This window comes from Pogonomyrmex barbatus, unplaced genomic scaffold (genome assembly GCF_055798465.1).
Source record: "Pogonomyrmex barbatus isolate J1 unplaced genomic scaffold, ASM5579846v1 scaffold4, whole genome shotgun sequence".
Classification (NCBI taxonomy): Eukaryota; Metazoa; Arthropoda; class Insecta; order Hymenoptera; family Formicidae; genus Pogonomyrmex; species Pogonomyrmex barbatus.
The window spans coordinates 12,784,082-12,810,058 of record NW_028297138.1 but is presented as its reverse complement, the minus strand read 5'-3'; the positions used below and the strand labels follow the sequence as shown (position 1 = coordinate 12,810,058).

Genomic DNA, 25,977 nt, shown 5'->3' with positions numbered 1-25,977 from the left:
TTGACGAGAAACAAATCATCATTAGACTACCATCCGTTGATGATTGGTTTTATGTCATCGCAAGCATTCCTGACTATTATCTATTAGCGACACTTCTATGTAACACTTAGTTATCATAGAATATTGTCAATTACATAATAATTATTTTTATTAACATTTTCATTGAATGAGAAGAAGTACTTTCCTAGCAAAGTAACATTATTAACGATAAAAAAAATTCTAGCATAATTTTATTGTCATTCCACGCAAGGATTTTAATGGTAAACAAAAATTTTATTTATAAATTTTTCTAAAACAGTTTCAGAACTGTCGATTTTTTACTTGGCACAAAGGTAAGAACCTTCTCAGACTTCGTTGGGTCACGTCGGTACCAGGTAGTGGGATATTCTGAAGGGCCCTATTCAGGGCCGAAGATTTCGCCAGGAGAATGCTTCTTTTTTCTTATAAATCCTTGCCTACTCCCTTTCCTTGGCATTCTTTCCATTTCAATTTACTTCCCAGACGTATTTATTAAATGAATTAAATATATATTGAAGATATGATTAATTCTTAAAATTAATTTTGCATATAATACTTATGATTCTGATCCAATGTATCATGTATATGTGTATTCAAAATATTTGCTTTCTCGCTTTTGATTCTCATAAGTGTATTATTTTTTTATTCAGGTATTTCTTCTTTAGCTCTGTCACATTGATTACATGTGATAGAAATAAAATATTTTTCGCTAAAGTTGCAATAAAAAAAAGGGAAAAGTCGATAAAATATAAGTACCATAAATGCCAGAAGTGTCTTTAAATTTTAATTGGCAGATATTACGAATTGGATAAGTGGTAGATATACAAAATATATATTTCATCGAACAACAAAGCGAAGAAACGTACGGAGCAAAATCTGAAAATCTGCAAATCCGTCCCTGACACTACCTATCCCTGCGGCAAGTAGTGGGTCCGAGAACTTCCACCCCGTCTCGTCCCTTTTCCTCGGATGCATGGGGGGGGGCAACCTGTCGAGAGCCCCAGCATCCTCATCCGCCTCTTCCTTCTCTGTTCGATCCTTCTGGCGCGTATAGCCATCCATTTACCCGCGTCTCTTTTTCCGCGTCTCTTGCCGCGGACGGTGCACCGATGGAGGGGCCAGAGGCCGAAGGAGAAGGAGAAGAACCAGTCGTGAACCAGAACCGTCGGTCCACAGAATCTCCCAGTCACCTCTCCGAGTCTGTGCGGGGATCAGTGTGCGTGGAAATTGTCGCGCGCGATCTGGCCGGTGATCGTGGAGGATCGATCGATCGATCGGCGCAACATCGCCGCCGTTCTCTCGTCGTTGCAGCGTACGATCGCACGAACATCAATCGCGACGATGATGCGGGTGGTGGCGAACGAGGATGAAAAGGATTGACAGGTTGGTGGGTCATTTTCGTGCTTGCGACGGATAGGTCCGTTTGCGGAGGATTAACCCGGAGGGGAAAAAAGACCACTGTGGGAAACGAGAGTTTTGCGATCGTAAAAAAATTTATCAACAAATTCAATAAGGATTTCTCTGATCCTTCTTCTCTCTTTATCCCGAACATGATATATATTTGTGTCAAGTAAAAATTGAAATAAAAGCGAGTAATTTTTTTAATACATGAATGAAATCTTTCTTACTATTCATTTATGACATTTTTGTTTCTCGACTATTAATATGAATTAATAGAAATGATAAATCAAGAGATAGTACTCCAAAATTGTAATGCTTTTACAATTATAAAAAAAGCTATTTTACATGTTGTAGATTTATTTAAATCAATTAAGACTTTTTTTATTGTCGCATTAAAATTATAATTAATAGAGTTTACGTAAAACGTGCATAAAAAAAAGGATTAATATTTCAGTTAGGGTATTTTAGTTAAAAGCATTATATGCTTACTAAACGAAGTTATTATGTTACGAAGGCTTGGATTAACCTGAGAGAGACGATAAGAATCTTAAATTAGATTTAGAGCCAATCTTGAGAGTGCTTTCTGTGATTCCTGCAACGAGTTAACTATCTGACATAGTTGTAAATTAAATTTATTCACTGTGGCACACGTTAACAATCATCCGGGATCGGCTGCAGGGGTTTTACTGTGTTGCGTTATTATTTCGTAACTAGGATCGCAAGTCTCGTTAAGTGCGTTTATTGATTTAATTGAATAATTATTTCATGCATGCTACGCGCTTTGTTGCACATCGGTTAGCCGTTGGAACTAAAGAGTCAATAACCCGTACTATATGAGGTCGATTGTGTATTATTGTTTTACGATAAACCCTTATTGGGAATGGCGCATTAATGTCACAGTAACATGATATATTCGTATCGTATAATTGCGATATCTGTATTAGTACAAGAGTTATCTCGAGATATATTCCGTCTTTGTGATACCGACAAAATTAAATACTTTGCGATCGCTCTTTTTATATATTATCCGTGGAATGTAAGAAATATTGATACAATATTTCTTCCTAGTAATATGTAAGTAAAGTCATGATCTGATAATCGGATTAGTTTAGTCTAATGGAACTGATATCAGCGCGATCGGTTTAGCACGATACGGTTATCGTATTTTCAATCGCAGGCAGGGACACCCACGACAGTTTCCGATTTGCATATTGCTCCGTAGCATTACAGAACATCTATTTATGAACGATTGCATCGTTATTTATATTCTAGGTATGCTTAGCTCGCAACTTATATGTTTATATACGTGTCCCCCGACGTGTTATCGGACACCCTTACTACAGATACAATATATCTTGTATCGACTTTATTACAAATGGAACGGATTGTTTTTAAACGTAAAATCTTTTGGTACGGCCATTTCTGCACCGATCGTTTTATTATCAATTCGATATCGGCTAGTATGCCAACCATTTTTTGTCATAAAGATGAACGTATATTTTTACCAAAGAAGTATCGGTTAAGAGAAACATCGGTGATGCCACGTGCATGGCGTTAACTACGCTAGTCTTTCCTGCATACAAATCTCATATAAACGACATATAAGCGCGTGCACCGTTTCATTTGAGAGCGCGCGTATGCTAAACATCGAGTCACGATCATTACGATTGACAGCAATGTGATCAAATCCGCAAGCAAGTAACGTAGGAAACGTTATTAGCGGTTAGAACGATGCATGTTAAGCGATTGACATTTACCGAATGCTTTCGCCTTTTGATAAACGGCCCGTGAGAATGGAAGCTTGAAATGTCAAAAAGTCACCGCGGGTTGACTCTCTGATCTTCGTTCAACTTAATTTGGCATCGATGCAACAATGGAAAATATTTATGTCGTTATACTCCTATTGGATTAAGAGAAGTGTAAAACATTTTGTATTCTAAACTTGTAGAAACTTGTAAAGTTATGTAATAAATATTAAATTTAATATATCTAGAAAATTAAATTAACAAACTGAATTAATAATTATTTACGATATCAAAAGAAGAGAAAAATATAAAAATACTTGTTACAGGAGAAAAAAATTTAGCATCATAAGTAAGAGTAAAAATGAGAATGAACTTTCTAAATATACTACAATAATATAGTAAACGGACGAGGATATTTCTCGTCCGAGCGTTCCGAGCGTTTCACGCTCGTTTGCGTTCACATCTTTTTCAAGAGTCGCGCAGCCTCTGGCGCACGTACGATTCTTTCCGTTTCGCGTAATTAATACCCTCGTAGGCTGAATTATACAGGCCGCCGTAATTGCCCGGGGATTAGTTCGCCATTAAAGCGAAGACAGCGTAAACGGCGTTTCCGCGTAGAGCGAATAGAAGCGTGATTTAATCGCGCTTTACGGCACGATACACCTACTCGTCGTCGTGATAACACGCATTGCGCCCCGAAGCGATAGTAAAGTACGCGAGGAGATAGTTTGCCTGGCATCGCCATTTACATTTCGATTAACACTCGGCACAACAGACGCGGATATTATTGCTCTCCGCAAGATTTGCGCAATTGTCGGAGAACCCATGTAATGATATATATGTCATAAACGTAATAAACGTTGAAACATCGTACGGAGCGCGCCACATAATTCACGTAGATGCGTACCGTAAAATAATTGAACATGACCGTTTTATTTTGTAATAATCCTGACACAGAAAGAAAGTATGACTGACAATAATACAGACTACAGACTAGAAATATGTATTAACTTGATAATGCGTAGGTAATGAGACAGTCGAGTTATTTACAGTCAAACCGGCAATTCGAACATAATGTATCTAATTTGCGTGGGCTTTTACTATCGATGACATCGTTCCGAACTCGTCGTTTTTCTATCGGCTGTTAATGAGATATTTCCATATAACAGCGAAACTTTCGCGAGAGCTTCGCGAGAACGCAGTAGCAGGTGCAAATAAAGTCTCATCTCCATCTTTTTTCCTGCCTGATGACGCCGAGTTATGTCCACACGTGCGTCGATGCACATGTGCGCTGTTATGTAACGGCTTGCAACATCCAGTCTATTTGGTTTGTAACAAAAGAGAGTATTTAGCACACAATTATCCGTGTATCCTATGTTATCCGTGTATTCCTATGTTAATGCGCGACACAAATTCACTAAAACTCTGCATTCTTAAAAAACAAGATAACGTTATCTAAAATCTGTAAATTTTCACCTTGATTAAGAAAATTTAATTTAACTTATCGTATTCGTGTGAATCTTTAACTAAATAATGAGCGTTATATTATATTTATACTTTTTAAATATTTAAATATTAATTAATATTAAAATATTAAATATTAATAAATATTAGAAACTTAATTTTAAGGAAAAGTAAAATTGTACTGGTATTTATATATTTGTTTGAATCTGTTTTCATTTTTTTTTTAATAATTTTTTAAAACTAAAAATTTGAAAACCTACAATTTGTTCCTACAATTTGTTTACGTGTGGATACAGTTATATAGTTGGCATTTAATTAGACAATAAATGACCGTAAATATTAGAAAATTGGAAATATAAATTATTGGCGAGGAGCTGTCGCAGAAATTTAATATGTTTATTAAGATTTCTGTTTGAAGATTGAATAAATTGAAAAAGTTTGAACAATTTTCAATTCAAAAATTTTTATAATTTTGATATTTTCAATGTCTGGCTCGTTAATATTTGGGCGCGACACTCAATCTCCTAATCTGCCATGATCGCAGCGGTTTCTCGCCAATAACTATTTATGTTTCCAATCTTCTAATATCTAAAAAACTTATGATTTTTTATAAATATAAGTAATAGATTTCTCGAATCATTGAGTAGCTACTTCTGTCTGCCTAAAACATCTAAAACGTGTATTCACACGAAAATGTGAAAATAAATATGAATTATTTTATTTTCTCAATCTTATATTTATTTTCGTATTATGTCAGCGAGAAATTAATATTGTTTGTTCTACTTCCATACATTTTTCATTTTTCAAAAATTCTGTCGAAATCTTGAAAATATCGTTAACTTTTGTTTGCTGCATATACATATGTGTATATTTTTTAATTATATTTTATTTATTTTATATTTTATTTATGCTTATCTTTAGTGTACGTGAGGCGCATTTATGAATATGAAATATAAAAGTGAATAACATATTATTCACAATACCAAGACCTTGACATTATTTCTCGATTAAGTCGCGTAAATAATCACAAGGCACGCTTTTGACAACTATGGAAATATCTCTTTGAAGCACCGCAAACAACGTCATCGCATAAAACGTAATCGCATTGACATACGCTCCTTGGATACATAATCCTTTCGCAGATGTTATTTGCAAGCTTCGTATTCATTCTTCATTAGTCATTTATGTATGTGTGAAGCGGATATGCTTAAATCAATATAAACGGAAAACACATGCGCTACCGTTTGTGCTCAAATATAAAGTCACCGCGCAGATCTTTAATTAGTAAACTTAATTAATAAATTGTAATACAGAATGGCTTTGTATATGTTTAATTGTTTGAATTCTAATACAATTGCATCCGTATACAGTTAATACAAACGTAAAATGATACAATTTCGCATTCAACTGAATTGAATTAAATTAAAAGATAGAACGCCTGGAGCTAATTAATTAATTAATCTCGGTTTCATATTTACATATGTATTAACGAGAATAATCTAAATTTGAAGCATAAGATTATATTATGTAATAGTAGTCCAAATTTCTGTTTCTTTTTACAAAATTTATTTTGACGGAATCAATATTTCTGACGTGGCAGTGAAATACGATGTGTGATCGTAATTTATTTTACATAATTACCACTTTTCTCCGTGGTGTTGTAAATAAATAATAAATAAATATATATATACACCATTTCTTTCTTCTGCGAAGAAACGAAAAATCGGCTACAAGCAACACGGTCGTGCATGTACGATAATGAGACTCAGGTAAGATACATCTGGTGAGTCGGTCAGCACGAAATAAATCTCTTCTCGCTTAGTTGCTTTTCTTGGCCGAGTTTTTGTTCCAGTTGCACTTGCTCCCCTCATAATTATCCGTATGACGATAATCACACTCGGTGAAACGATGACGGCGTCCACGTCGTTAAGTTAATGAATCCTTTACCATATATTATATATATATATGTACATATTTTTATTTTATTTTTCAAACAATACTATTATGGTAACTACATAATTTATTAAATAAAAATTATTCAAGTAAAAGCACTAATTAATCTATTATTAAATAAATAATAAATTATTAATTATAAATATTAATATGATATCGATATTAAAATAATTGACGAATAATAATTCTCCTTTACAACGTATTGCAAACATTATGATTAATTTTTTAACTTTGATTCAACTCCGGTTATCTTATCATTTATTTATCATTATTATTGAACCATTTAATCGATAAATTTTCTTTCCACGTAAAGCATATCGTAGAGACACTATAGTTTATTTAAATTTACATGACACGTTTATTTAGAATTGTGTGCGTGTTTATGTCTTGCGGCGAATGACTTTTTGCACAATGATGAGCTTCACTTATCAACATAAACAGTTGTCGGAGTAAACGATCGCGCGCATAACTGACAGATACCGACGTTAGATGTAAATTAAATCCCTGAGAACTATCTGTTACTTAATATTCGTTTCAACAACACATCAGGATTTACGGTAAACTCGTATATACGTTTAAATTAAACTCGCGTGACTACCGACGATTTAATATGAAAGCACGAAATTGTCACATTTTTTTTATCAATGAATAATTTCATTACATCGAAATAATATTATACACATACACACACACACACACACACACACACACACACACACACACACACACACACACACACACAAATATAATATTCGAGTCCCTTTATTGAAGAAAACGATTGATATTATTCATTATCATAAAATAAATACGAAGATATTAATGAAATTGACATGATCTTTAGTAAACATATCTACTTATTCGGGATTAGTGTGACCTAGCTTTGATAAAAAGGAGTGCTAATTGATTGACTATAGCGATAATCAAAGACCTCAATCAGACAGAAACAGAGAGAGAGAGAGAGAGAGAGAGAGAGAGAGAACGCTTCATTTATGGTTAAACATACACTATGAAAACGTCTAATACACTGTATCTATTATAGTTGTAACACTTTTACAAATGTACGAATGTATCATCGTTATTTTCATCCACGCAATAAAAAAGTGCTTTGAATAATACGACTTATTTGCTGATCACAGTTCTACGAGAAATATGAAATCATTCTCCTCGAGCACAATATTCTCCTAATCGCTCTCAGGTATATATGAAATTCAAATAAGATATCTCGTGAATTTGGTGAAATCACAAACAGAAAGATAGCTATCAAGGTGGACGTGAGACCTTCGCTGAACCTGTCATTAGTATTTTCGATGTGAAATATGATGCATTTAACATTCATCACGATCGAATCTAAACGTCGATTTCTCATTTTATTAACGTTTCGCGTAAAAAAAGGATGCATGTTTTAACAATAATTTCAAGGAATGTTTGATATGAATGATTGATAAAATAATAAATAACATAATAACATAATAAAATAATAAATAACAAAACGTAATAGATAACACTGTCAATATGGTTAACAATGAATTTTGATGAAAGACAATTTCGCATTTTTATTTCAACTCGTGAAACAGAAGACTCATTTTCTCACCTGCAAAATTTAATATTTTTTATTGGAATAATATAAATAAAAAAAATTTTCGTACAAATATTTGAGCGCTGTCGAGGCACAATCGAAATTTAATATCCATCGTTTTTCATAAACGTTTGCAAAAATCGATTTTTGTCAAAATATGTTTTTTCATAAACTAATAAAATGCATCGCATCGCAATTAAAAAAATGTGATTATATCGTTGCCATACGAGTGTATACGATTTATACACAAAGCGATGTCGTTATCGTTAAAAATGAATGGGTTACCTAACGGAATTTACGAAGGATGCTTTCCACGGCGGCGATTATTAGCGCAAAGTGTGTTCTCGGTTCTCGAGCTTTAAACGCTCTTAAAGGAGTGAGGCCTATATGCTCATGCCGCGCGAGTCGTATTATTCAAGTCGCGCCGCACGCGTGTGCGTAATGTGCATGGGCGAACGAGAGGCTGATAGGTGGGCTTACGTTTGTTACCCATGTACCGGGTGAAGCGAAGTAGTGGCCGTGAGAATTTTTTTTCGGATAGCTCGAACTCGAAGAGTTCTACGTCTATATGTCATACGTCAATATTTTTCTTTCCCTTTTCCTTCTCTCCCACGAAACTTAGCTTGTCATGAATTATACATGAAGCGTGAAAGAAAAGTTACGTTACAAGACCATTAATATTTGTTAAATATTTAAAAATTAATTTGTTTGTAAAAATACTAATTAAATGTATTTTAATAAAGTTATACCAAACTGGTTATTATTATTGGATCAATGTAATACAAATATCTATTTACATCAGTAATGTAAATTCTGAAGTTTTTAAATTAAAAGGAAAATTCCTTGCCATGCCTGTATAGAAGAAATCGGCGGTTATCTTTACGGTGAGGAAAGAAAAAACGTCAACGTCAAGTCTACGTGATTTCTGGTATCAAAAAGAAGCGACGCGACACTGACTGCATAATGCATGTAGATATGCATCGGCCGTGCTTCCCTTTAACGCAACATGACGAATCAATGAATAACTTCTTCCGCGCGGAGTCCTGTAACGGCACAGGTGCCGGAATGTTTTAAGCACCCTTTACATTTGTCTGTCCACATACACGCGTGTTTTGTGTGTGTGTGTGTGTGTGTGTTTTGTGTGTGTGTGTGTGTGTGTGTGTGTGTGTGTGTGTGTGTGTGTGTGTGTGTGTGTGTGTGTGTGTGTGTATGCGTGCGTGCGTGCGTGCGTGGTGTGTTTACGACGCACGTAGTATGAGAGAGAGAAGTCTTGCGTGTACGCCCACGCATCGTACGCCTCCGCACGAGGCCTCGTTGCAACAGGCCCCGTGTGCTACAGGCCCAATAAAGGAACTCTCACACTGTTGCTCGAAGGAGAGACACAAGGTAGAGAAAACAAAAGTAGGATGCGGCTGAATTAATCTAAATAATCGTTGACGATCAGTTGGCACTCGAAAGCAAATATTTCATTCAATATTCTCCCTCCTCTCATTATTCCACATTCTTTCTTTCCAATTATTATTCCACCTCCAATATATTACTCTAGGCACTTGTTAGAAAAACATCTGTCGAGATATAACGAACTTTTACGTTTTTGGATATGGGAATTTGATTATCTTTATTATTTTTTCTTTTTCTAATAAAATGTCTGAGATTTGGAATTGGTGGCGTGGATATAGCTTTATTAACATCGATCTAATAGCAGTGATTACGGCCGTATTAGCATACGCTATACAATGCCATAAGCGCTTTTACCTTTTATGCCTAGAATCAAATGGGCGTATCCAATTTATCCTCAACACTTGCGTATAAACGCGATATCATTAACTTACGTAACGTGACCCCTTTATCGTGCGTATCCCTTTCCAGAACAATGTCAAAAGGTGTTTATAAAAGTTGCACGGTATGTTTACTTTCAAAAAATTTATTGTATTATTTAAAAGAATTAGTTATACTAAAAACTTTGTTGTATTCCTTAATCTTGCAGCGCTCGCATTTTTATAAGATTAGAAAGTACAGACGTATATAGAAGAGACTTAAACTTTCAAAAAAGGTTTGTCGGAAGTGGTTTTCTTCTATGTATTATAAAATTGATGGCTAACTGAGCAGCGACAATCGTCGAAGCTGCTGTCGAACAACAGATTTCCCAATAACGGTAATCTAATAATGCGCGATGTTAGCTACACTAAACTCGATACTGCGTCATCGTGCAGTTTATTGTGTAAGTCGTTTTCTCAACGAACAACGAGTAAGCAATAACATTGTATAATCAACATTAATCATGTGTTTTTCCGACGTCCGCTGAAAATCGGTACCGTCTAACATCGCCGCGATAAAATAATTTTACGAGCGTATTCCTACTGTGCTTCTAAGTATTTGAAATTCTAGTGTCATTATTTTCTGTGTAGTTTCACAGTTAATTGCTAATTTCTATACTAACAATTTAATTATTCTAGAGATTACTGAAGTTATAGCGTTACTACTATGAATAATCGAAACATTTTTAACATTCTTTTATATTACTAATCTTAATTAAAAAATTCGTATATTTCTAAAATTTGTTTAATTTGATGTGTTGTTACGATCAATGTTTATAAAAATATCAATAAGCAACTTTTACGTAAAAGATTCGTATAGCCTTCGTACAGTTAACGGTATTCACACTTCATTCGCAACATAATGAGCGGTGATAATCACAAATTAAACACAGTGAGCAAAGAGAGGATGATTGTCCTTCGAATAACTCGCGCTATTTTTAGATTCACGGCAAATAGATGACCTATAATTTTTATCTATATTTGTGCTTTAGATCAAAGTTTGCATTACTAGCCTTCTTGTTCTCTGTATGTATGTATGTATGTATGTATGTGCTGTAGGAATTTTTAAATTCTATTAAAAGGAGAAATTTTTTGCGAAAGTTACATATATGCATCTACAATTACAATCTACAATTAAAGTACTATGTCAGAATATATTATTCAAGCGTTATATGATGCAAGATATTTAGTATTTTTAGGAAAAATCATTCTGAAACTGTTAAAGAAACTGACACTTATTCCTCGATAAATGTAAGGTATCCTGCAGCATTCAAGATTAAATCGATTGCCTAGTCGATTGGAAAAGCACGCGCGGATAAAGAGAGGCACGTCTCGTAGGTGTTCCGAGTGTTTCGATCTGATTCCGGCGATAGCGATCTACATTCGAGTTTAATTTCTATTTATATGTTCCATTGTCGCCGGCGAACGTAGAATGGAGATCAATTTCACGCTCAACTAAATCGCGTGCCGCGATATATCGTCTCGTTGTATTGGAAAATCCTTGAGGTGAGTGTCTCGTTTGTTGTTTCGACGACAAATGAAATGCCGAGACCTAGAAAGAGCCGCAGGAATTTGATTTACGCTAATCGGAATTTAAAGCTGTTAGCACAAAAACACATCGCAGTAATTTTTAAAATCATCGACGTGATCTTATTTCATTTTAATTATTAGCGAAATTAATATTTATAAAACATCGCAATCGTTGTAAAAAGCACTGCGCTGTAGGACATCTAAGTGTCTTCTCTGTGTATGTGTGCTATTTTTCTTCTTTAATAATATGATCACTAGATATAAAATATTTTTTTTTATAACATTTAATCCCGTTATTAATTTACGATATTTTTTTCTACTTTTTAATTCGTTCAAAGGACATGCTTTCATTATTCGATTATTTGCTTTCAAAACATTCGATTCCACGTGAATTCTTGCACACAGTTTCGTTGTCGTCGTGGTAGAGTCGTTACTTCCTGCTGTTGCACCGCGAAAGAGCCATGAAAGAGAGAACCGCATCTTCGCGGCGAGAAGATGACAAAAATACGCGTTATGGCTCTAGTCGTCATCCGGTGCAGCGATATTTTCGGCGTGCACACATTCATTGAGAAAAGCCTTAATGGGCGGACGGCGTGTGGGCGTGCTCGTGGACATGTGCGTGTGCATGTCACGTTGTGTGTGTGTGTGTGTGTGTGTGTGTGTGTGTGTGTGTGTGTGTGCGTGTGTGCGTGTGTGTTCGGCACACAAATCCCTCATAATAATCTTTCGAGTATGTACTTTGTCTCTTTAGTGAGCAACAGTGGTACAGACGTGGTACAGACGGAATATCTCGACCTTTGTAGTATGACATTCAAGTCGGCTCATTCCCATTCACTAGAAAGCGGAAAATGAATGGCTAGGCATTGACGTGCTCGAGTAGCGAAGAAATCGATCCACAACGCGCGGTGTTTCCGGGTTATTAAATAAAATATTTGCATGTGAATACATGTGAAACTGCTTAATTCTAATTCATTATATTTCATATGGAACGTATATATTTCGTATACGTCTGCGGTTTCTAAAATTATTTGATATGTACATACATAATGATGAGTGCGCGCTTTAGATAGTCTGCTGTACTAAAATATCGGAAAGAAGTAACGATTATAAATTGCTTTAAAAGGTAACGCGAGTATAAAAATCCGTCGTGCAGCTGTCATTGCCGTTTCCGCACGTTGAAAGTGACAAATGGTCCAAAACACAGAGAGCGCCATTTCTTAGAAGGGCCGACAAATGCGCGTTCAGGCGCGTTTGAGAAACACGCATGATATATTGGGCTTTACACGCGTGCTTTATCGGACCCTAAAGCCGCGTTAGGTGAAATAGACGGGCATAAAGCATGACGCACAGGCTTTGTAGCTTGTTGTTTCACGATACAATCTCGTTCGTGGACGACGATGGAGTTTTACGAGCATCCGAGCTCATAGAATGCATAAGTTACGAGGCGCGAAAGGACGATTCCCGAATAATTCTCGAGTGGATCCTGCGAATTGTCAAGACTCGATTTTCCGGCCGTATGCAGAATGCATCCTTGTCATCCGCTATGATCCATATGCCAGCACTTTGACGATGCACATGACTCTCTTTATCTTTCACCCTCCGCTATCTGTTCTTCCTATTTATATACGGTGACTTCCTCGTTACAAGTATCGAAAAGAAACATTAAGCTAATCTGATTTTAATATTTTTAATTTAACTATTTTTCAACTATGATATAATAATAATCTTGCACGTAATTACATCGAAAATTTTGCAGTATATTTTCAAGAGATCTAATTATAGTCCACGTCAAGTTCAATATTATCTATGAAGATGAGTGAGAGAAGAGTGCATGTTGCACCGGACACATGCAAACGATCGCATCCGTCGCAGCACGGCGGTAGCGGAGACGATAATGCGACTGAATGCATTATAATATCGCACTCATACGTCGCCGTAGGGAGGAGATGTGGGAATCGGAATATGCGATTGCCGGATCTCTTGCACGATTTCTCTATTGTTTACGAGCCATTGTGTCCGTAATCGCGGGCCAGAGGCCAAGGAGACGACAATGCGACACGTCGCGATGTTTCTTTCCGTGTGTACCATACCGTGCACCGTACGCGCGACATTGCAGCCTTATCTCCGATCCGACACGAGAGAAATGTTTCGTCGCCGGTCAAACAACTCTTTCCCTTTGTCGGCGAGATAAGCGGGATTTTCCCGCGCGGGATTTTGTTCCACTTTATTGCACCACGTACGCGCGAGTATTTATGCGCTCCGTTATTAAAGGAATCTCTCGCGTTTCACTTCGCAAACAATCGCGAACAATCGTTCGTTTCCGATCACGTTTGGCAGACACCGTGAAAATGAAAGCCAGCGTACGTTGTGTATTGTTACTCTCGAGCGTAGCTCTCGCGAGCGTACTTTTTCAATCTCCTCTAGGTGACAAGCAACGGAGATTTTTACGGCGCGGCCTTACGTAGAAGTAAGGAGATCTCGCTTTCGCCGGAAAGTAACGATGATGACGTTTTACGGTGATGTGATGAGATCTACTTGGACGAATCAGATTTCACAACCCAGGTTTCTTATCATCCATCCATCTACTTATGTAGTAGTTTCGTCGTAATTAAAGAATCGATCGAAATTTTCAAATTAATTTTTTGAAAATGCAGATTTTTGAAATTGCAGATTTTTTTTGGTATCGAGTGTTTAACGTTTATCTTATAGGATATATAATAAATAAATGTTAAAATATGACGATGTCCACCGTAATAAAATGTGTAATTTCATACATAATTAATTATCTTATCCATTCATAAAAAGTTAACGAGAATCGTATCACGAGATAATTATTATAATTTTCAACCTGATCGAATTTATAATATTCGCTTCTTATAGTCAAAATTACCGGCAAAATTGAAAGTCACTTTATCTAGTCCATATATATTTTCCCGCTGTTGCACTCCGGATTATAACGAGGTACGCACGTGTAAGAGCTTTGAATATCTTATTACCACATTCATGCGTATATTATACGTCGATGTCGTAAGATAATTTTCTGGCGACATTAATAGATAATCGATGATGAAAGTGGTCTTACAAGGGCATTAACCTTGCAAGGACAAGTGCGATCATTATTTACTGCCGTGTTGCTACTCGCCGACTTCATGTATTCTCATCTATCTATATCTGGAAAATTTAATCTGATGAGTTGAATTAAAATATTTATTAACGTGATGTTTTCTCTTTATTTTAAACGATAGAAATATCAACAAATTATTTGTAAATATATCATTTATTCTTTATTTGCCATGTTCTATTAAAAAGAAAAATTATTTTTTCGAAAACATTTCCTTGAATGGAAATGTTGGTCGCTCGAGATAGCTTGTATAATCGACGAATAATTTAATTATTGTGCGGAAATGTCGCGCATTATGTATCGCTCCAATTCTCGTACTTCGCGTATGGGCGTACTATAAATTCGTTATCAGGCGGTCGAGCTTATCAGTGCGACAGAAACACTGCATATCGATCCAGTTTAATACTGTCAGACAGGCTTGCTCCGATGTAAGCCAACGTTCACGCTTTCCGGTGCGGAATTTCGCGCGATTTGTCGACACGCTTGTGCGTCCATCGTTTTTTCTGAAATTAGGCCATGGTTTCTGAACGCGCAGAGTCGCTGACTTTACTTTCCATTCAACGACGACACCGCCGCTAGGTCTCCCTACAATGTGACGTGAGTCGCCTTTAAGTGGTCCCTTCGAGCTCGTCGAGGCGGTTTTCTATCGCGGGGAAGAACGTGCTTTCATCTCGATTTGATCAAGGAACTTCTTCCCACTCCCTCTAAAGCGTATTCGTTCTCTATATTCTTCAATCGGCTTATGGAAGGAAACTATTTGATTGGTAGATATGTGACTCTCGATAGACTTCCGAGAAATTTCCGTTATCAGTAAGTAATCGTGATATTCTATAATTTGAAGTAATACTTTTGAGAAAATTACTACTCGAGAAAATTATAACAGCTAAAAATTCTTCTGCACAAAACAATTCGAATAAAAAGTCATGTATATTTTTAAATTATATCATATTCGAAAAATATAATTGAATTTTTAATTTATTCAAGATATTTCAAATTAAAGGTATTTATGGAGCGAAAGTTTTTTTCTGAAACTATCCAGTTGAGTATAAGATGTATAATAAAGAGACTAACAAGTACGCGTTTTTATTTTATCGACAAATCAATACGTGTCTGTCATTTTATGTATTTCTTGTATCGCACGAAAGATAATGTTTTAAAGATATATCTTTAAGATATCGATATGAAGGTGCTGAATAAGAGTTATTCGCTAATCGCGAATAAAAACAAAAAAATATTAATTTTTCTATAATTATCTTGAAGCTTCTGCAAAGCTTCGAAATTTTAATGAATGAAACTTTAAACAAGTGTTCTGTCGAGAGAGAGTCGTATTTAGAAAAATTAGAATTACTTACTCCGAGTAGTTCGCCGGAAACGTAAAAATATCCGAGTTTTGGCTCGTATCTTCCGCCTGCCGAACAATTAAAAGTTTGCGGAGACGACAGACAAGAGATCGCGGGAGGACGCACTGTCGTCAGACCAGAAATCCGGGATACGGAATTAGCTCGCCCGTCACGGGTGCGTCGTGAAAACTGTGTTTAAGGAGGTTTATACCTTTCTGCGGTTTAAAATGCGACAAACGCTCGGTGCCTAAAAGCGCACTCCGCACCATCCGCGTATAATAATTCTTTCAGCGTACGAACGCGTGGATGATATATTACAACGCCGTCACAAATTTTTCAAGCCACGCGAGTAACTGTCAATTAGTAGAAAAATGCATGTCTCGAATTCAGTTTTATTCCATAAATACAATAGAAATATTGTTGAAAATGAATTTGAATAATTCAGTAAGAAATTGTTAAATATAGTTAAATGTAGCGCAATTAAACAAGTTAACTACAAAGATTGCGTATGGATTATAGAAAGTATCGAAAAAGTCTGCGAGAGATGAAGAGATATTCGTGTCTAATTAATCCATAGTTCGCAATCCTTTATTGTAAAAGAAAATGATTTCACATCGTACGGTCTTGTTATTAAATGCTAATCACTACATCGTGCAACTGATTATGTTAATGAAAATTTTGTTGCAAACAAACTTTCGCTCGAAGCGACTTAACGGAGACGAAATAGACTGACTAGATTGAGGCACGATACAATTCTTGACGAAGGTATGTCAGACGGTTAAGAAAATTATGTAATTTTCCCGAGAAACTACGGGTAGGTAGTCGCGCGGTTGTGCAATAATTGCAATTAGAACATGCAAGCAATTGTTTCAACTTTCGCTCGAAAAATTTATCTATCGTCCTCGCTACTTCTTTCTCTTCGCATATTTCTACGCGCGAGCGCAGAAAAAAACGCGCACGTTGCACGCGTGAATCTCTTCGCATGCATGACGTTTACGTAGCTAACGTACGGTTTTATTTGCATTTTCAGGATTATGGACACGCGGATCTGCGAGTGCGTCTGACGATCAACACGGGATCATGGCTCTGACTGTCGTTCCCTCGACCCGCGTTTTCAATGGAAACGGTGAGTCATTTTTAATAAAGGTGCACGCGTCTATAATAGGAGATCGTTGGCCGTAATAGAGTCGGAAATCATAAGCGCGGAAGTGTAACGATAGATTACGTTTGAAAATTTACGTTTGAAAACGATATAACGTTGAAATAAAATACGAAGATAATAGTAGTTGTTATCATGATTACACGGATTATTTTCTGTTTTACACAATTTTATTTATTATAAAAATATATAATCGTTCTGTTCTGATTCGTTCTTATCTCATATCGTATAACATTATTTCTTTCTCCTGTGTACGTGCAAATAAAGATAAGAGCATCTTTGATTGAACATAATTCAGCGGAATATCGAAATGCATCGTGAATCGGAATTCATTAAGTCATTGCCACGTATGTTGTGCTCTACTATGAGCGGGTGGTATGACACTAAATGGAATCTTCATATTCACCCGGCTAATGAACTTCGCGAGATTATTATTATCGTGTACCTCTGGATGATCGCCAATGGTTACAACATATTTCGGCTTACGTTGCATCGCGGCCATTAACCTCGAACAAACGTTCGTTCGTCGAAGATGAACAACCCTCAATTGATTTGATTCCAATAATAATAAATTCCATTGGCTAAAAATTTTTTTCTTGAATCGCAATCGAAACACGTGAGCGAGATTTAGAGCTATTATTTGTTTAATTGCTATATATAAAATTTTGTATAACTAATCACGTGTTATATATTTTAATATCTATTTTCAATACGCATACGATAAATCAATTATGCTGAATAATTGATTCAACTTAAAATTTAGATTTAAGGAAGAAATATATAGAATATAATGCTTTTCAAATAAACAGAACTTGCTGAAATATATTATATGTGTGTTATCTTAACGGCGCAACCTTGACCAGTCGTTCCAATACGGTAAACATTCGTCTTATCTAAGATAAGCAATTAGCAGTGAAGGTTTTTGAAGTGAGGTTTTCATTCGTAGTGGGAACGCAGGCGTACGTTTCTGGTTCGAAATGCTTTTGCTGCCCTTACGGATATCATATCGATCTGGACTTTGTGCGTTACTGCGAAGCTGTCGCTGCCGGAAGTGCCGGAGACAGGTCCAGCACGGAGAGACGCAAGAAACGAGAACGTCGTAGACAATGTCAATCAATGGAGGTTCTTCTAGGGCTGGTAATTAATATGAATACTTCTAACGATGTATATTAAAAGCCTCATTGTGCGGCGCTTAATGAATAGTTAACCGATTATGTATTATCACACATTTTCTATACGCTTCCTATATGTAACATTGGAATTATATACGTAGAGATTTTGCTCGTTATTTATGAGCAGTAATATATGTTACGATGAATAATACAATGTAAAATTTTCCTTTAAAAATATTGATGGCAGAATTTAATTAAAATGAATCATTTATTTGACATAATTAAGCGAAATGGGACATGATAAATCATAATCATGGTTGACGTTACAGCGTGATAAAAATGAAAATTATTCATATCTATACGTTTAGATGTTCTTTTTAATTCTATGATAAAAATTACGGTAAAAATTACTAGTACTTTTAACATTGTATCAAATTACTTCAAACTCGTAGTATACTCTGGCCAGTTTGTACTCGGTTTTTGCTAGAATTTACTGTCTCTGACGATAAGTGTGCTCATCGCAGAGTGACGAAACCGTGAAGATCCAAGAAAAATCACTCGACAAGGCGTGGTGCAATACATCAACATAATTCACATCGGACGTGGCGAACAACGTCCTCGTGTTAGATATAATTTCCTTTATTTTGGATTCTAGGTAAATCCAGCGCTGGCGGGCATAGAGGCCGAATTGCCGAAAATACCGCAAGAATGTACGACCGCGAACGGAGTAGCTACTCCGCCGAGATCGAATTATCCGCCACCAAAGCAGCAGGGAAACTCGCATCCTTCGCCAATCGTAGACCTCAGCGATGTCGTGGGTGACTTCGAAGCGACCCTGAAGCGATCTTGTAGATCATCGAAAACCTCCGATCGACCCATCGCGGAAACAGGTAAGATTATTTATCTTGTCAACAAATCTTGCAAACGCCAATTTTGTATTTACTGATGACTTGAATAAAAATTTTTTAACATTTTATGTTTAATTACAATGTGTCTGTTAATCTATATTGTGTTAAGAATTCGACGTTTGCAACGTTTGTCTATTTTGTAGAAATAATTGTCGTTAGAAACTTGAACTCGTTAGTGAAACTTATTCTTGGAGATTTTATGATCTACTTCGGATTAAGTTCTATTATTTCAACTCCCGATTGTCAAAAAAACAAAGAGTTCTGAGTTCTCTAAATTAACGGTAAAGTTCGCTCGAGCGAATTTATTGAGAAAAATCGAAAGATGGCTTCGAAGAAAAACGCTTTCGCGACCACCGTGAAAGAAACGTAATGAGTCGCGCGACGAATTAACGGCCACGGTGAAAGAGCGGAGTGAATAAAAGAGATCCGATAATTTTTCACGCACATTGGATTTTCTCGCGCTGAATCCGTTTGCGGCCATCTTAGAATTCTCCATGGCCCAATGACCTGCTATATAGCAAAAAAAGAAACGGTGCGAAGAGAGAAACAGCTCCTTCCGCGTCTCGCGAGCCGCTTTGAAGTCGCTATGCCATCGGAACATGTTAATTATTTCGTTATGCGATCACCTTGTTGTAAACACTCGTGTTAATTTCACGAGGTCTCGCCTTCGTAATAAATCGCCGCGGAAATCGAATTGTTCGGAATCATCGATGCGTTAGAAATCACTTGCCTTCTGCATAAACCTTTTGCGTCCGAGGTGATAATTGAACAACAATCGCCGATCGAAAGTGCGGCTATAATTAGTTACGAGGAAGCGAGGTAACGAACAATGTGCAATGTTTTCCGCTGCGTTTACGGCATCTTCCATTATCTTTTGCGATGCAAATTCGCGTGGCTAATAAATTTACCGTTGAATATTTTCTCTTCGTCGTAATATCATTTTATAGAAATTATGAAAGAGATATGTTTCCCTCCACGGTGTCGTGCGTTACTGTCCGAGTTAATTTAAAACAGTTTCTCTTATTTCTTTTTTCGAAAAATTTTCGATCGTATTTAATATTAAAACTTCCCAAAATATTAATTAAAGTTCCTTATTAATCTCAATTAATTCGTTAAAATGAGGGAAAAAGGTGTGCGTATACACACACAATTTCTTTTTTTCTTTTTATTATATTCATATGAATGCATAATAAGCGACTTTTATCATTCGTGTGAGATAAGGAATCTGTCATTGGAATATTATAAACTCAGAACTTTATAACTTCTTTAAACGTACCGCTTACTTTTAATTATGAAGAAATCGTACTGTCACCGTCAAGTAGTTTATTTCGCAGACTCTTAATTTTATCAGATGTCTTAAAAGTACTGCTCTGGTCACCGTTACTTTTTTTTAAATGCCTTAAAAAGACGTCTTATCTCGCCAACCGTCTCATAGCGGCTTATTGCAGTGGTTTCCAAACTTTTACATTTTGCAATTAACAAAATTATTCTCTCACAACAAACGCAAATGAAATAATATGAATCAATATAACGTAAATGATATTGTTCGATGCTTAACAAATATCTATACTAATATTAATCAAAATGAAATTTTAATACAAAGAGAGATATCCGAAACAAATTATAAGATATAATTGATAATAATCAAGCAATAATTATGTTAATTATAACAAGAACTTATTCTATTTGTAATTCATTAAATATATAGACATTTGTAATTCATTAAATATATAAACATTAAGAGGTATCTCAAGTATTAAGGTAAGAAATAAATTTTGTCAACTTTAGAAACAAATATTTTCTTTTAAAATAAGTGCAGTCGCAATTTCTTAAAGTTTAAAAGTCACTAAATGAGAATATTTATCTCAGAATTGAATCAGTTGCTTTGGTGAATGATTGAGAAGTGAGACAGTTGTTGATATCATTCCAATTATAATTTTTATTTTGCCATCGACTATACTCTCCCCCAATAATCTCAAGAGACCGGTTCGCTACGTTTCACTCTCTCGCCGATTAACGAAGCTGTTATCCGAGCCGATTGTCTTGTTTCACGCGGCGACGATCGCATCTATTTCTCACGATTCCGAGGAAAGCTCTCTATCATCAAGAGATTCTTTCCTTGTCTTCCTCAAGATGATTCTCCCCTCATTCTTTGCTTCGCGATTTATCGTGCGACCGACGGCACGTCGCCGACAACGGAAATGTGTCGCAAGGTGAAAATGGTCGGTGGTATTTTATTTCGCCAATCAAGCAGCAATTAGCATTATACAATCTTCGTGCTGATATAAGAAAGAAAAATGTCGCCGAGAAAGGAAATTTGAATAGAAAGATTTGTAATGATAAGTCGAAAAGGAGGAACTGCTCTATTTCGTTCTAATATTTTTAATATTTCAACGATCTATCTTTTATCGCAAAATTAAGCATTTTAATGAAACATGCGGAGGAAGAAAATCAATTATATATCAATCAAGATTTGCTAAAGATAATGGGAAGATTAATAAAGTGAAAGAAAGTTTTAATATTTCCGTTTATTGTTTCCGCGGAAAAAGAAACGAATAATAAATTACATCTCTAGACAATGAAAGGAGAGATGCTCGAGATACATCGCTAGCTTTAGGATTAATATCCGCAAAAACAGGCGTAAACCATCCAGTGTTAAAGTGTAATTAAGATCTTAAAGTGTAATAACGTAAATAATGCGGCGATTCGTCCCTCGGAGATCGGATCTGCAACGAGCTTCTCCGGCATCGCCCGTCGATTAAGTCCCACGTGAAAACGCGTCGCCGCGGTTTCTTGCCGCTTTACGTGCTATTAAATCGCGATTCAGAGATAGCCGGTGGTCGTTTCTCTCGGCGGGCACGCAAAGAGGAGGTACGTACCGTACTGTACCGTATCGTACCGTATCGTACGTGTTCGCGAGGCTCGCGCTGCGGAACGCGACGTGGAAGCCGCCGGTGCGTGGCTGGAACCACCTGCTTCCGGTCGTTGTACCGGCGGCGGCGGGCGGCGGCGGGCGGCGGCGGACGGCGGTTGCACCGCCACCGCATTTTCCACCAGGCGCAACCGCGGTATTACCCCGCGGTTACATCGCCGTTACATCGTCCTCGCCCGATGACCGCCGATGCGCGATACCTTTTGATGCCCCGTCGACGAATTTGGCGATGCATACGAAATGATTGCATTGATCGCGCGGTGCGTGGTCCAACATGTGCATCTGCATAATAAATGCTCGCTTTTACAACAGATCTGATTGATTCGTGCACGTATATGCTGACGTAAATATGCATACGTTGGCGCGATATAAATTCTACAGCGTAGTGTACATTTTCGGAGCGATTTGCAACGACTTCGTCGTGTCCGATTAGAAAGAAAGCGTTCTAAATGGCGCGTGTCGCGTCGGTAATAACGAGGTGTTAGCTGGTGTCATAAACGGAAACTCGGCGGCTCTGAAGTTTTGCCTCGCTGCTCTTAAAATAACCGGTCGCTCGCGGCAGAATTTTAACGCGATTAAATTTCAGAATTTCACGTGCAACGGGACGTGCGGAATGGTTAGCTTAGATCGATTGCTCGCGTACCGTGACTTCACTATCACCGTTTTCCTAGCCATTTCGGTGCAACCTTGCTCGGGCAAGGTGGTCACATATGGACGCCTGCACCTGTCGAGCTAAACACGCGCGCGCGCGCGCGCGCGCACGCACAACTGGTTCAACTATTTCCGAAGCACGCGCATCGAGAACGAACGAAAATAAGATCGCGAAACCGCTAAAGCGACGACATGACTTCGACGACGATTCGCGTAATCGGGAAGGACGTCGCGTGGTATAAATAATACAAGTAGCTCTTGTAGAGGTGTTTCATAATGTCATAATCATGAATAATTATCGTCTGTCATGTTTAAAATTCGATCTTTTGCGTGTACGTTTACGTGTGTCGTGATAATTACGACAAATAGTCTGATTAATAGCCCGCGGATTGGGACTTGTGCTCGCCTGTTTGGCGGCTTGTATCATATATAATCACCGTTTAATTGATACAGGTATGTTTAATTCAAGAAATTACATATGCCGACCAATTAATGTTCAATGAATCTTAATCGTTATTACACAATTTTGACGTTAATTATGGACATGCATGATTGTGTTTGCAAAACGTAAAATAAAAATTCTTTGCATATACCTTCGTAATGTAAGTATATCTTTATTAAAGAAACGGTAAAGTTCATTAATTTTCAACATTATGGCCGAGAACGTACATTGTTATGTAATCAGTAGCAATATTAATTAATAACGCATATGAGCGTATGCGAAAATTACGAAGATCCGCAGGATGTGAACCCTTTCGGATAGATCATTAATTTTCTGCACATCATTAACTATTACTCCGCTTGTTTCCTTCATACCAAAACTTTCTTTCAAGCGCAACGAATACGCATAAATCATCGTTTCCCACTTTTTTTAAGTACAAGAGTACAAGAGTACAAATTTCAATCGAAATAATTTTACCTTAAATAAAAATCGTCAACATAAATATCTATATAATGTATCTAGATTACTGAGCCGAAATTCATTGGTATATTTTTTTCGTTAATTAGACTCGATTTCCGAAGCCAAAAATTTAAACGTTGGTTCTGTTTGCAATTTGCCAACTTTTACCATTAAATGCTCGTGTTTCGAAATTGATATAAATTCGCAAATTTATTGTACCATCAAACGCTATTGTTTAACGAAAATTAATCGCTTGCTCAAAGTTGATTCTGTAAAGTGACGATCGAGACGATGTCTCGCGACAATGAGCAGAGTGAATTGTTTTTATTCTTGCGAGCAAATAGAGGGATCTGGATACCGCGAGACGCTGTCGCTCTTTTTTCCACGATTAGCAAATCGGCATCGAGGCATCGAAAGAAGAGGCTGGCAAAGGAAGAGGGTCCGTCCCCTCCTCCGTTCACCTTTAACGCGAACGGCCGGCGCGCTCGCCGAGCCTCGACGGCATCACGGTAGTCAAACGCAAACTGTCGCCGAAGCGGCGAACAGCCGCGAGTGCACATCGGGGCGCCAAACACGAACGAACGAACGAACGAATTTGCCGACCTACGCGCGTACGATGCGATCGCCTCTCGTTCCCTCTCGTCGAGCCAATTATATCGCCAATTCCGAGCGATTTTAAAGTCGCCGAGCGAACGAGCGCTCTCCGGGCGACCCAATTCGCCGAAATATAAAGATGAGGAATAAACGAAAATAATACTAACCTTGTGGCGGGAACGTCGGGTCGGCGCGTCGACGACGAACCGCTCGGACTCTTTGGCGACCTCCTCATCGGAGAAAATCGGAAAAATCGGACGAGCGAGCACGATCGCGGGAACGATTTCGCGGATCGATAGTGCGGTAGAAGATCGACGATTTCGCGGCGGAGTGTCACTAACGCGGTTCCGCACAAATGCGCTCCATTTTCGAACGATAGATCCGCGTGAAGTTGTGAAGTTTGTCACCGTTCGAGAATGCTCCGAGACAATCGATCATTTTTGAATACCGATTCGTGATTGGACCGAGAAGAAATTGATAAAAAGAAGAAATTACGAAATAGAATTCCGCGTGAAATTGATGTTCGGAAATATATAATATTCACCGATAATCCAAAGATTTAAATTCAAAAGATTAACGTTTGATTCTAAAGTTTTAAAAAAAGGAAAAGTAACTGAAAGAAAAAATGAATAAATCATAAATAAAATAAAAAAATTTTACACAAAATCAAAAGACGAATTTTATTTCTGAAAAACTTGAACGATTGATTGTAACAGATTGAAACATTACGAGGATATTAAAACAAAAGAAGCATAAAAAAATAGTTTACTTTAATTTATTTAAAATATTATTATTATACTTTAATTTATTTAAAATATTATTAACGGATAATCTGATATAAAAAACTAAATCTCGCATAACCAAGTCCGCGACAGTGTGAAGTAAAAAGTAAATGACGAAAGATGCGATAAGCGGCAACTTCAGTTAGACGCGCGGAATAACGAGTGTTTCGACGTAAAAAGTGCATCTCCTTTTAAGAAAGACCGATATAACGTATTTATTGACTAGAGATCGACAAACGACAAAAATGGGGGTGAAAAATTTCATCATGAAAAGGATTCCCTTCTTGAAGATGAAGGCGAAGCGAAAATACCGTGAGTTCACTTCAATCATCTACCGTGTTGGAAACAAAAGCATTTTTTTCTCATAACGCACGTTGCAAAATTCAATCATTCGCGCGACATTTAATTTTTAAATAAAAGAGAAAAACACTAAATAAGATAAGACTATTGCAACGATTGCGTCACGATTTTCCTTGGCGTGTATTTTTTTTCTTATGCAATTCGATCGCTGCGAAATGGACTGCTGTTATTTGTCATCGTACTGATTAGCGTCATTGGCGGCGGCGCGGCGCGAGTAATTACCAGATACTTTATCTAACTCCAAACAAGTTGAATTCATTATCAATCGCGCGAGCGAGTGATAGCTCGAGAAATCGAGCGACCCCAGAGATCGGTCTCTTTCTCCTTCTCTCTTCTTCTTTATATGCCAACATCCGATCACATTATACTATTTGTGAGCAGCGCGCGATGCCTTTTTCCGTATTCGACAAGTGCATCTGCCTGAAACGTGGAAAACGGGCGAAAAATGGAAGTGCCAGGGACGTCGAGGAATCGGAGTGTCAGTATTTGGAAAATTTTATTTGTCGTCTCGTTATCGTTGCGACTAGTCAAAATGTAATTTAGGAGTCCGATGATAAGGAGACGATGTTCATTAATTTATGTGGAGGCAGTTACAGTTTAGTTTTATTTTAGT

At 37.1% G+C, this 25,977-nt stretch overlaps 1 protein-coding gene across 2 annotated transcripts in view; it reads left to right on the top strand.

Annotated features, from left to right (window-relative positions):
* The first annotated feature begins 1,172 nt into the window (after positions 1-1,172).
* The window catches only part of Kank (KN motif and ankyrin repeat domain-containing protein 2 kank), a 33,522-nt gene continuing 8,717 nt past the window's right edge, over positions 1,173-25,977 (top strand). The window contains exons 1-4 of one of the 2 annotated variants that reach the window (XM_089080626.1): positions 1,173-1,401; positions 16,996-17,091; positions 18,071-18,261; positions 18,892-19,126. In XM_089080626.1, the coding sequence (XP_088936752.1) occupies positions 17,046-17,091; positions 18,071-18,261; positions 18,892-19,126 (472 nt within the window). In that variant the 5' untranslated portion in view covers positions 1,173-1,401; positions 16,996-17,045. Of the gene's footprint in view, positions 1,402-16,995; positions 17,092-18,070; positions 18,262-18,891; positions 19,127-23,957; positions 25,317-25,977 lie in introns of those variants that run through there. The other variant, XM_089080627.1, reaches the window with a different exon arrangement.